A 13,172-nucleotide genomic window follows, 5' to 3' on the forward strand; every position below is an offset into this window, starting at 1 on the left:
CATTGCTTTAAAAGCCCCTAGGCCCTTTCTCTACATGGCTCCCACCTCGTGTAGCCTCCCTCTCTACATCACTTATCTTATCCTTGGCCCTCCACAATCCTCATCTCCTGAGGTGTGCCCACCTTTTCCTCAGTGGTGCCAGTGAGTGCAAGAGCTGCCAGTTTCTGATTGGCCGAGAGACGGGACATCCATACTGGGGAATCTTGATTTCAGGGAAAGGACCATTGGTGACCATGCCACTGCCTGATTTATAAATCTGTGCCTTCCTGAATAGAAGCCCTCTTTAGTCTGTTTAGCCGACAGGTGAGAGTCCCACTACCACAGCAAGATTCCATTTACTCTTTGCAGTGCCTCTTTTGTTTTCAAAGAAACAGTCGCTTTGCAGTTCCCAATGGCAGCTCACTAACAGCACTTTCTCCGGAGGGATTATGGATGGGCAACAAATGCTGGCCCTTCCAGCAACACCCTCAACCCATGAATGAATAAAAAACATTGCACAATGATTCATGGCTGTCAGTCAACCTGTACGGATGTTAAACAGGGAAACCAATTCCTCACTCCCTAATTATAACACAGTGAATAGTGTTAGAAGACACCAGGTTAGAGTCCATCAGGTTTATTTGAAATCACAAGCTTTCGAAGCACTCCTCCCTCCCTAAAGGTGTCCTGCAACTTCTGACTTTGTCCACCCCAGTCCAACACCAGCACCTCACACCACTGAAAAGTACAGTGTTGTTAAGATATTGAAGCTACATGTGAAATTGCCTATCCCCTGTTTTATTGCCTATTGTCACGAGCCTACATTTACACACAGAGAAATGTGTAGTTCCCATATAGCGGTTTAAGATTGTGGTGAACAGATGTCTTAATCTGAGATTTTTTTCATCATTTCAGCACATTTCTACCTTGCAAAGACCCTATAAAGCTCTTACTTTCTTCCTTATAATTTCTTTTAAAACGTCTGTTACATTCTTGAATTCTAAGAATCAGTGACAGCTAAGTAATTTTTAAAAAAAATTTGTATGCAGTGGGAAAGGTACCTCACAGTGGATGCAATGGGCAGATTTGTTTTTCTGTACAATAATGAAACTACATTTTGATATGTATAGAGTAATTTAAATATTTATAAATTCATTGACTCCTTGGATGAATGCAAAGCAACCTTTTTGCTTTTTGACACATTTTTCAAATCACAGATCAGTTTCTTCCCATCGGAAGGTAAACAATTATCATCTGGCTGTTGATTTGCTGTTGTCCATTCTGCATCATTGTTAAAGATACATTTTGCCTCAAAAGACTTGCAGAATTAAAATGTGTTACAACAACAGGTCAGAACGCCAAAATACTATGGATGTCTTTAACTTGTAATTGCAAGATGTATTTTTAAAAAGAGGGCTGATACAATCAAAACTGGTAGTGCATGTAAATTAAATGGCTGTCTGGAGAGAGAGAGAGAGAGAGAGAGATGGATACTGATGGAATGGAACTTTTAAAGTGCCAAAAAACAGACTGGGCAGTTATCTCTTTTCAACACAAAGATACTGAGGGGTCAATGATCCCCCGCTCACCAGCAAGTCATTGTCTGAAGATTATATTCCAGACTGGAGACACATTTTTTTTCCCCTTTGAAAAATACAAAAGGACAGGGAGGTAAAAGTTAATTTCAAATCTATTGAAGTAAGACTGAACTCTCTCATGTTTACTTGCGAGGGCTTGAGTGTTGGCATGCTGTTAAAGTCACAGTCAGAGAATTATCCCCTTGTTACACCAGTGTTGCAGGTAATGAAATTCTCACTCCATGTGTTGCAAATCAATTTTAAAAAAACAGTAAAAAGGATTTTCTATAAATCTAAAACCAAGAATCTGGAAAATTGTCTGTTTACCATTGTCCTCAATGTCACCTTATCTGCTGTTTATGAACAATTCACAGACATATCTGCATAGCCATTTTTAAACTTAATTTTTAGACACCCCTCCTATTTTCAATCTGTTTCTATCTGTATCGCATTGTTCATTTTTCCTGCATTTAATAATTGATAAATTCACTCTTTTAGTTAACCTAAGAAAACCTTTTTATTCACTTACAGGATATGGATATTGTTGACTGAAGCAGCATTTATTACCCATCCCTAGTTGACTCTGGAGAAGGTGGGGGTGAGCTGCCTTCTTGAACCACTGCACATAGACCCACAATACTGCTGGGGAGGCCATTCCAGGATGTGACCCAGCAACAGCGAGGAAACAGTGATATATGTCAAGGATGGTGAGTGGCTTGAAAAGAAAATTGCAGGGGATGATGTTCCCATGTACCTGCTATACTTGTCCTTCTAGATGGAAGTGGTCATTGGTTTGGAAGGTGCTGCCTAAGGAGCTTTGGTGGATTTCTGCAGAGCATCTTGTATATAGTGACACTGCTGCTACTGAGTGTCAATGGTGAAGGGAGTGGATGCTTGTGGATGTGGTGCCAATCAAGCGGGAGTTGCTTTGTCCTGGATGGTTTTGAGCTTCTTGAGTGCTGTTGAAGGTGCACCCATCCAGGCAAGTGGGGTATATTCCATCACGTTATTATTCAAATTCTCATCTTACCAAATACACTAAACAAGTTGAACATTAAGAAATCTCCACATGGAGGTTGGTGCGGATTCCTGGTGACTTCAGCACACTGTTTGCTCCAAAGAAACTTCATCTTGGTCACTGGGTGTTACCAACATCTGAGGGCAGGCTACACATGACCCACATCCACAGACATTGGCATCTGACATGTGTCAACCTCAAACAACCGTCCTGGGCCCATCTTTGATCCACTTTGAGGGCACTCTACCCCTTCAATGCTGCCCCTCGGGTTGCCCCGGTAACTCTCACTGTAACGCTGTAGCAGGAACACTGTGTGCTCAGGGACACCATCCATCCCCTACCCCAGCTCAGGACTGCCCCAGGCTGTATCTCTGGGATCTCCACCCCCTGTCAGGGTACCTGCTCACTCTGAGCATTCCTGGATACTCACAGCAAGCTCTCAAAAAGTAGGATTTACTTTTAATTTCTGGTTGTCACCTTCACTACAATGCCATTTCCCACCAGCAACAACATACTGGTACATTTTATTTGTATTTTTAGTGCTTCAGTTAACCACGATCTTTACATCATGCAGAATGAAAATGAAAAGCACTTTATGATATAATTTTATTAGTTTTGAGGCATTTTTTTTGGAAGTTTACTAATCAGACTGAAATAAGTTTTCTAATACAGTGCAGTGCCCAAGTTGGAATACCAGTATTTGATTTTACATAAGCATATTTCTAACCAAAATGTGAACAAAAATGCAGATAAATCTAATGATCTCTGTTATTGGCAGAGTAGATTATGATAAATGTTTATGTACAGAATACGTTGTAAGATTTAGGGGTGTGTTTGTCCATATGTTGATAACGATGGCCCTTGAGAATTTAATTAGGCGACCATCACCTTCATCACTAATAACATTCGTCAGTGAGACAAAGCACAAAACAAATACAATGCACAGCTCCATCAGCATTACCCTCATCATCTCAGCTTCATTAAACTGCACAACCTTCAGTTCCACTCTGCATGTGACCCACAGGACTTTCCAAATTCATGTCATACAACTTCTAATTGAAGTAGAGTTGAAAATTGACTCCAGCAATAACTTACAGGTAATGTTGCAATGCACAATCCCCTCACAGTGTGATCAAACTTTTTTTAATTAATAGTCTAAAGATTAATCGGCTCTGTCTTAGATCAGGAAAGAGAGAACCTTCTGGAGTTAATGTTCATTTTAGTCACTCCGATATGTTTAAGTGGTGTGGAGAGACTGAATACTGCTTTCAGGGGAATATCCAAGAGTAAGTCTGACTCTTCTTCACATTCCTCCAGTCCATACGTTACATCATCCAACATCTCCTTGTGCTGATGACAGATCTGCTCCACCTTTAGTCTGTGAATCTCTCTCCTGAGACAAATTAGCTTCCGAGCGAGCTGATGATCTGAAGACTGCATCTCTCGCTGAAAGAACAAAGCAAAGCGATAAATATTTACCAATGAAAGCATTCTTATTTTTAAGAGAAGTCAAACCAAATGGATAAAATATTAACAGTATTTAATTTAAAAGATGGTTCCATTAACCATTTAATTGCTGGTAGCAAAACTTTAGTCAAAGCCAGATAAAATTTTATTTAACTTTTTGGGAGTCAAAAATACAGATCACTATATCTCAGATCTGCAGATAAAATCACTGGATTTTTGATAATTCCATCTGTGCTGCTTCTCTGAATGTATCGGCTATTGGTCACATTCTCATGCGCTTTCCCTGCGATCCTTTAAAATTTTGATGTTTTAAAAAGATTTATCGATTTCTCTTTTATGAGATTTTAGTGTTTCTGGATAGAGCTGCCTTTCGACTTGGGCACTAAATCTCCTAATGTGTCCACATCAAAAAACCACTTAGAACAGCAACAATGGCAACTTGCATTTACATGGCACTTTTAACATAAGAAAACCAATCGAGCATTTTGTAAGAGCAAATAAGTTGGAGAAGGAATAGATCATAGCCTTTTGGGCCTGCTCCAATATCAACATGACCATGGCCTCTACTCCACTTTCCTGCTTGTTCCCATGATTCCCTATTGTTTAACATTGTGTTTATCTCAGATTGGAATCTCTTCACAGAAGTGGAATTAGAAAACCATCCACATTAAACTAAATAAGGATACAGGTGGCCAAAACACCACTCCAAAGGCCTGGTTTTAAGAAGCATATCAAAGGAGGGGAGAGGGGAGGAGAAGGCGAGATAGTAGACAGTAAAGCTTCCGGAGGTGGCTGAAGAGTTGCAGAGTGCTCAAGAGGCAGTCATTGGAGGAGCACAGATACCTTGATAGCTTTTGTTTTAAATTCACGAGTAGGACATTAGTGTTGCTGGCTGGGTCAGCATTTAATACTCACCTCCAGTTACCCTTGAGAAGATGGTGATGAGCTGCCTTCTTGAACCACTGCAGTCCATGCGCTTAAAAGGCAGAGTTTAACAAATTCCTGAAGAAGGGCTTATGCCCGAAACGTCAATTCTCCTACTCCTTCGATGCTGCCTGATCTGCTGCGCTTTTCCAGCAACACATTTTTCAGCAGAGTTTAGCAAACTGTCTAGTTATTTTTTTAAGTAATGATCAGAACTTTATGCTGTCCAGATACCAACATCTCAGAGCAGGAAAATATCTTTAATTTCTAATCATAATTCTAGCTCTGTGGAGTAAAGATTAACTATACCTTTACTCTGAAATTAGTTACTGAACAAGTAGGGGAGGCACCATGTTATAGTGTTGCCAGATCATATGGAGGTGGACCATGGATGTACTTGCATTTTAATAAAACCAGGTGGTATTCATTCACCTGAATACAATCTTAATCTTCCTACATGGTGGCTGTTAGTGACCAGAACGCTAATAGAAAGGAGTGTCAAAAGCAAAGCCCAGCAGCTGTAAAGTGCTATGAGGGAGGAATGAGGCCAGCCCAATGATACAAACATGGAATGGGGGGTGATACCTGATGGGAAGCTCACAGCAACAGGTAGCAGCAGGGGACAGAGACCCAGTTGGGCACCAGACAGTAGACAGCAAGAGCCCATGGAGTGAGCAGCATGAGCTTTAGTCAGCCACAGAGAGTAATGAGGTAATGCACATCAGAGGGAAAACTGTGCAAGAGAGGAAACTCGCAGAAGCTGAAAATGAGCAAGAAACCAAAATGGTTTAGGTTGTCATCACACACATAGCAAGTGTATCCAATGATGGGAAAAGTCTTGCCTTTACCAGACCATTTAGACCATGCAGCAATCCCTGACCAGATAGATATCAGGGAGACTGACCCTGGCCATATCTGAGCAAATACCGCACCTCCTCGGGCCTTGATAAAAAGCCAGGCAAATTTCAGGAGCAAGTATGCAATCAGCAGCAGAGTGAATGCCATCCTCATCAGACAAAGCGTAAATGAAGAAAATGTAAAATACAATGAAGAGGAAACACGGGCGTTTAACTCGTGCTTCAGACTGAGGCACAATCCCAATATGGATCCAGCAAAGTTTAATTCATGCAATCAGGAACCAGAAAAGGGCATTGTTCAATTGTTTAATGATTTATACTCTTTGCAAATAAGTGCCGGTATGAATCTTTAAAAGGTAAGCTCTCATAGGAACAGGGTTTTGGATGAAGCTCTGTCAGAATTTGTACAGTCTGAAGAAGACTTGATATTATCTAATTAGAGTCGAGAGTGTGTTGCTGAAAAAGCGCAGCAGGTCAGGAAGCATCCGCGGACTAGGAGAATTGACATTTCAGGCTGGAACCCTTCATCATGATGAAGGGCTCTGGCCCGAAACGTCGATTCCCCTGCTCCTCGGATTCTGTGCTTTTCCAGCAACACACTCTCAACTCTGATCTCCAGCATCTGCAGACCTCACTTTCTCCATTACCTAATAGGCTGCACTTTGCAAATAGACCATCCTGTTTAACATGGACAAGCAGGAGGGGTGATTTGAATTATTTTATTGTTAACTTCTCCTGTCTGTAACAGAGGTGAGTTTTAATTTATTTTCTTTTGTCATTTTCTTTTCCCTTTTAAAATAGAGGTGATGTGTTTCATCAACTCTGTTTGTGAATTCCAATTTACAAAATGACCCACAGCAAATTCTCTAGGGTTAAAACAAATTAGGGCTTATTAACCCATTCAAAATTCAAAGGAATGGCTTGCAGTGCACGCGCACACACACACACACACACACACACACACAGTTCAGTGGAGGTTTCTCAGTTGAATGTGGACAGAAGTCAATCTTGCAGAAGCTCAGATGCATTGCATTAGAGTTGAATGTGTAATACTTGTAAATTGGGAATCAGTTCACCTTGCTAGCAAAATAAAGAATATTTTCCAGAATCCAGACTTATGAGAGAGATTAAGATCAGAAACAGGTGTTAGTTAAGCCTGGGATTGTTTATGTGATCTACTTTTCTGTTTTAATAGCAGACCGACTAATAATTAAAGCTGTTCAAAACCCAGCAGTTTCAGTCACTGACTGCAGTTTCAAATTAGGTTTTGAGACACTAACTATGATATCTACATGCCAGAAATGATCTTGTGAGTCCACATGCTGCACCCCCATCCCCCACCCTACCCCATAAGGCTATCTCTTGGCTTTTTGTAGCTCTTGCATCTTGGACAGTTGTAACCTGATGGGATCAATTTTTAAACCTCAGTGTTGTAGGTGGAAATGTTGAATGATTTCATCAAACCACCTGAAAATAGTCTATATTATGTTATATGTGGCTTTCATTATCACTGGCGAGTCAGGTTTGGCATTGGTGTGGAGCTTACCGAACACAACATGAACCAGAAACAATGACGGACAGGCAGCCCTCCTCATTCTGTGACTGCTTTCTCACGGAGATGGTGAGAACCTTTCGGTTCACAAACGTGACCAAGTTGACAATGATGGTTTGGCTCCAGGGAAGTGCACTTTTACTGGTGTACTGTCCAGACATTGCCTTGCTTGCATTCTTTTTTTTACTTGGCCTCTTGCTGGATTTAAATTGCTACTATCGAACACAGAATGGGCAAGTTGGCTGCTTCTAGAAATTCCCCACAATTAGCAGACAAAAGCAAACTCAGTATCTCTCTGGAATGTTCGACTTTATGTTCTTATGAACCTGTTTCATTCACTGGCCACGTCGGGGATTAAACTGGACTAATTTCCAACACAGCCAGACATTAATGATGAAACTCCATCCCTGTACTCAAAGGATGAGGATGCTAATCTTTCACTCTCTTTGAAGAATGCCTAGAAGAAGTGGAGAATAGGTTGCTCCAAGGATATCAGGAACCAGCTATTATGGACTAGACCAAACCCCCCTCAACATTTATTAATGAGATAGTCCAGACCCTAACTTTTTCTTGTTTAAAGATAAGTGTAAGATGTGCATTCCAGATGCAATTCAATTGGTTAAATTATTTAAATTTAAACAAAATACACTTTATTTTTATATTACAGTTAAAATACAGAAAAAAAGAAAATTAGCTTAACTGTAACTCTATCAAAATGCTTAACAAAATAATATTCATATTAAGTACTACCAATTAACTGAAAGAATATAGTAACATCCCATAAACACACCCCTGGCAAAGGCAAAATTAGTAAAACAGATTGTCTCACATGCAATTCTAGCAGCAGGAAGAGAACCCAGCTTTTAACTGTAACAAAGAGAGAAATAAGAGCTTCTACATCCAGCCTCGAGACCCCAGTAACTGCTGAAAGCTAAAACTAAAAATCCTGGTTCTGTGGGAGCTTGACCCCACCCATTCAGGCTGCTGCTATTGTTCCAATTTTAAAAAGACCCAAGATCTTACAAGCTGTTACTTTATTGTCTTTGTACCTCTGTCTCAACCTTGCATTATGAAAAAAGAGGATAAAAGACACCTCTTAAAGCCATAGTATTGTCACACAGCCACTAGGTGAAGTTCAACATTTTAATTTGCTCTTTAGGAGAGAGTGAGAGAGAATGTAATGTTCACAGAAGCAGATCATCGATTGGATGAAAAACTCCTTGATCTGGCCACATTCTTTGACCATGAAGGTGATCTCGTGCATGCTGCATCAATTGAGGAGTTCTACCCCTTCAATGAAGAAAGAGAATGGAGAAATATGTTTTTGATTCCACTGAACCCACCAATCACAAGCAGCAACCATTGAGGGTGGTTAACAAATGCTATCCATGATCTTTAATTCTGACCAGGAATCCCAAAGCTGCCAATGAACATCCCAAAATTATTAACACAGGGAATAGTCAATTGAGTTTCATCAGAAATCTGGGAAAGAACTCAAGGGTTCTCTCATTAAAGAGATGGAATGCCAAACTATAGAATGTCTTGGGATAAAGAGTGGCTGGGAGAGCCTTAAAATTCAGCATCAACAGGAGTTTTGATTTTGCATCTCCAGCATCCAATGTTTTGCCTCTATTCAGGAATTAAAATGAGGCTTGCCTACCCTGTCAGGTGGATGTGAAAGATTCCATGGTACTCTTTCAAGAAGAGTAGGAGTGTGTCCCTTTGTGACCTTGAACAAATATTTCTCCTACAACGAATATCATGAACACAGAGTGTCTGACCATTAATCCATCACTCTCTGTGCCTTTTTTTGCAAATTAGCTGCTCCGCATCTATGCAGAAGTAAGTACAATTCAAAAGTTCAGAAATATTTGTTAGTTGAAAGACGCTATATGAATGTAATTTTTATTTTAATTTGCATGTTTTAATTCAGTCCACTCCCTTCCTTATTCATGGTCAGGGAGTGCAACAGTTGAAACAAAGGAGGGAGAAAGGAATGCTTTTGAGATCATTTCTTAGACCAGAATGTTCTGAAACTAGCAAGAGAACAGATTTGGTAAAAGATTTGGTATTGTGTAATGTGACAGGACTAAATACTGACATCAGAGTAAAGGCACCTTCACTCAATAAAGTGATTAGAATTGATCTTTAATGAAGCTACAGCTGGACAGTTAGAAAAAGTAAAGATATTTAGGAAGAGTCTGAATGGTTTTGTGAAAGAGAAAACATTGACACAAGGGGTGGTACAGTGGCTCAGTGGTTAGCACTACTGCCCCACAGCATCAGGGACCTGGGTTTGACACCAGCCTTGGATGACTGTTTGTGTGGGGTTTGCATATTCTCCCCATGTCTGGGTGAGTTTCCTCCCACAGTCCAAAGGTGTATAGGTTAGGTGGATTAGCTACGGGGAATGCAGGCATGGGTCTGTGTGGGATGCTCTTTACGGGGTCTGTATTGGCCAAATGGCCTGCTTTCACACTGTGGGGATTCTATGGTTCCATTTATTGGAGTTTTTGAATGAGTTGGATGCACTGTAGAGAAAGAGGAGCCTATTAAAAAACTATATTTGCATTTGACAGGATTATGGATGTCAAATAAAAGTACATGGTGTAAGGGGCTAACATAAGGACATAGGGAGAGGATTGGCTGGCCAGCAGAACAGACAAGTTATAAATGGTTCTTTGGCCAATTAGCAGATACAATGAATGGAGTCCTAGACAGTTTTGTGCTGTGCTGGGGCCTCGGCTCTTCACAAGCTATAATCAATTAAATAAGAGAAGGTAAATAAATTTGTAGATGCCACCATGATAAGTTGAAAGTACATTGCAAGGAGGATGTAAGAGCAAACGAATATCAATGGGATGAGCGAATGAGCAAAACTCTAGCAGATGCAGTATAATGTTGGAAAATGTGAGTTGTTCACTTTCACAGAAAGAATAAATGAAGAGTATTATTTAAATGGAGAATGAAAGTGGAGAGGGATCTTAGTGTTCGTGTGCATGAGTCACAAAAAGTTAGTATGAAACTACAGCTCGGAATTATAAAGGAAAATGGAATGCTATTCTTTATTACAAGATGAATTGAACATAAGTGTCACAATGTTATGTTTCAGAGATAAAGGGAATCACCACCACAAGTGCATAATGACCTCTGAAAATATTTGTCTAAATTAACAAATGTTAATAATAAAAACACTATTATAAACAATATTAATTAAAGCCAATCCAAAAATGACCAAATGACCAATGATTTTAACCCTGTTTGAATGAATTGGAAGGGTCAGGGATGGGGTTTGGTGTTGAGTGTGTTAAAATCACATTGGGTGATCCCCACATTCTGGACTCCTCATTCAGTGGAATCAATTGTCCCAGCTTTTAATCCAGAATCTTTTCCATTTCTCAATGGTCATAAATATCAGAGAGTTAGTGGAAATGGCCTTAATGTCCAATTGTTGTAGGTAGGAATTCTTCCAAAGAAATACATTCTTGCTTGTAGTTACTATAATCACTGTGAGCAAAGTTTGTTGAGAAACAGTACAGGGGGAGAGGAATGGAAAAAAAAAGAATAGATGGCAAATTCCATTAGGATAGAGACTGAGAAGTTGGTTTTGGGGTGGGGGGTTGATGAATGGAAGTTCCAACATGGTAATGTCAGAGGGACAGTGCCAGTAACTGGGCAGTCTAGCTTTGGGCACTGAAGAAGGAATTAAGGGCAGATTGAGCTGGGTGAAGATGGAGAATATCATTGACAACAGTTTGAATGAAACAGGAAGATTGCGAGTTTGAAACATGTTGCAAACTTTCACTCCACCAGTATGTTAAACCAATTTCAAATCAAATTCACATCAGATACCTGATGGCTCAAGGATCTTATCTCTCACTTCAAAGGCTCCCTGCCTTCATCCCTGATGAAGGGCTTTTGCCCGAAATGTCAATTTTCCTGCTCCTCGGATGCTGCCTGACCTGCTGTGCTTTTCCAACACCACTCTAATTTAGGCTCAAGCATCATGTAAAGCAAATAATGAGTCAATCTTAAGATCTAGCCTGAAGGCTCTTGTGGGCATGTTGGTAGTGTCCCTGACTCTGATCCAACCTGCTCTGGAGGTGTGGGAAAACATCTCTGAACAGATTGTTTAGAAAAATAGGTATACACATTACCTGAAGGTGTTTGTGGTGCCCACCTCCAGATTGGAGAGTCTGGGTTCAAGTCCCAACAACCCCAGCAGTATCACGGTGTGTCTGAGCAGGCTGATTAAAACTACCTGTACTCATTCTAAGGAGGCATTTGTGGTATTGCCCCTATCTCGGAGCCAGGAGCTGTGTAATAACACTTCTGAACAGTTTGATGAAAACACCTATTCTCATTTTGAAAATGTTCCCAATTGATGATACGGGAGGTGGTCCTCTGACGATTAATCACAAAAAGACTGACGTAAAGCATTTGACCAAAGTTTTTGAGTCATTGATTGCTCAGCGGAAGATGTAAATAACTCAGTCCCCAAATTGCATCTAAAACGGAGGAGTCTGGAATAAAGAACCGGTGGGGTTGGAGGAGTGGGTCTGCAGTTCTTACTGAGGGGCTGCACTGCCCTGAGCTGTTCACGCGGAAGTTCGGCTTGAACTGATGCTGCCTTACTCTGGGAGAGGAAATGCTGGAGAATCCTTCCTTGATGGGAGCGGTTGGAGCTGGGGAATTCAGTGTCAGAGCTAACCCCGCGGAGAGGCTGCATGTTTCCACACGGTTCAGACAGAGTCTCAATCCCCTTTTCAAATCCAGTCTCGGAGCCCTTTCCCTTGCCTCCAGCTACATCCGACTCTGCAAACGGTGACTTTCTGGTCCAATTGGAGCGGACTCGGCAGCTGCTCCTGGAGGGTCCATTCTGCAGTGACCACCGGGACACAGGACACAGGACAAACACTCAGGGCCGGCCACTCCGGGAACAGCTCAGCAATGTCAGGAAGTGGATGGGAGAGTCCGCTCAGTGAAACAAAAACCCGGCTGCTCAGTGACAGGAACACTGGGGTTTAAGCTCTGTCGGGAGATTGGAGGCTCAGGCTGAGTGTGGGACTGAGCTCCTTACTCCTCAGCCAGAACACAGTGAGCAGCCTGGAGGAACCTGCCTGGGCTCAGAGCAGACAGGCACCGGTGTGCTGCCAAAAACAACAACAGGGAGAGGCAGCTTTTCACATGGTCGGTAGGCAGCTGTCTGTCTGTCTGTCTGTGAGATCATTGAGTTCTGTCTGATCTCCAAACCGACAGGTGAGCTCCAGCAGGGAGCACACTGTGTTGCATGTGCTCTTAAAAGTTTTTGTTGTTATCAAAAAAAGTTGAGAGGTGATTAGATTCTTTGTCAGTAAATCACATGGCCATTTTGGTTATCAAATGCACCCCCGGTAGGATCTGTCATCCTGGTTAATGACTCTCCAATACTCACCAGCTCCTTCCTCAGCCATTCCAACGCCTCTCCGATATTGGCGAAGCCACAGATGCTGGTGAGGGAGATGTCATTGTTGCTGCTCACTCCCTGGCTCAGGGTGATGTTACTGTCACTGCCTGGTCCCGACTCGACCTGCCAGCTCTCGCCACTTTTCCAAGGCTCGCTCTCCAGTTTCTGCTGCCATTCCGCGAACGAGGGTCTGCGCGTCTGCAAATTTAACTTTGCAGTTAGCGCCTTCACCCGGCTCAGGTGGTCATCTGGCTCCGGGTCACCTACTGCTGTTAGAGGTTCCATCTCTGTGCCCGGGGAACAGGCACACTGTCCACTGAGAGGCTGGAGGTAACACTGAATCAGGAAGCTC

The 13,172-nt window shown here is 41.7% G+C and overlaps 1 protein-coding gene across 1 annotated transcript; it reads right to left on the reverse strand.

The window, feature by feature from the left end:
- Positions 1-3,199: 3,199 nt before the first annotated feature.
- Positions 3,200-13,172, reverse strand: fam167b (family with sequence similarity 167 member B). Its single transcript, XM_072547914.1, has 2 exons — positions 12,809-13,172; positions 3,200-4,020 (listed from the first exon to the last, which is right to left on the reverse strand). Exons 1-2 carry the CDS (start codon positions 13,103-13,105, stop codon positions 3,757-3,759), a joined length of 561 nt encoding a protein of 186 aa, XP_072404015.1. The 5' UTR covers positions 13,106-13,172; the 3' UTR covers positions 3,200-3,756.

The sequence above is a fragment of the Chiloscyllium punctatum genome, chromosome 27 (genome assembly GCF_047496795.1).
Source record: "Chiloscyllium punctatum isolate Juve2018m chromosome 27, sChiPun1.3, whole genome shotgun sequence".
Classification (NCBI taxonomy): Eukaryota; Metazoa; Chordata; class Chondrichthyes; order Orectolobiformes; family Hemiscylliidae; genus Chiloscyllium; species Chiloscyllium punctatum.

Coding starts and splice junctions, on each gene's coding strand:
- fam167b (XM_072547914.1), bottom strand. CDS start 13,105: ATGGAACCTCTAACAGCAGTAGGTGACCCGGAGCCAGATGACCACCTG. Junction 4,021..12,808: donor AATGGCTGAGGAAGGAGCTG/GTGAGTATTGGA, acceptor TTGTTCTTTCAG/CGAGAGATGCAGTCTTCAGA.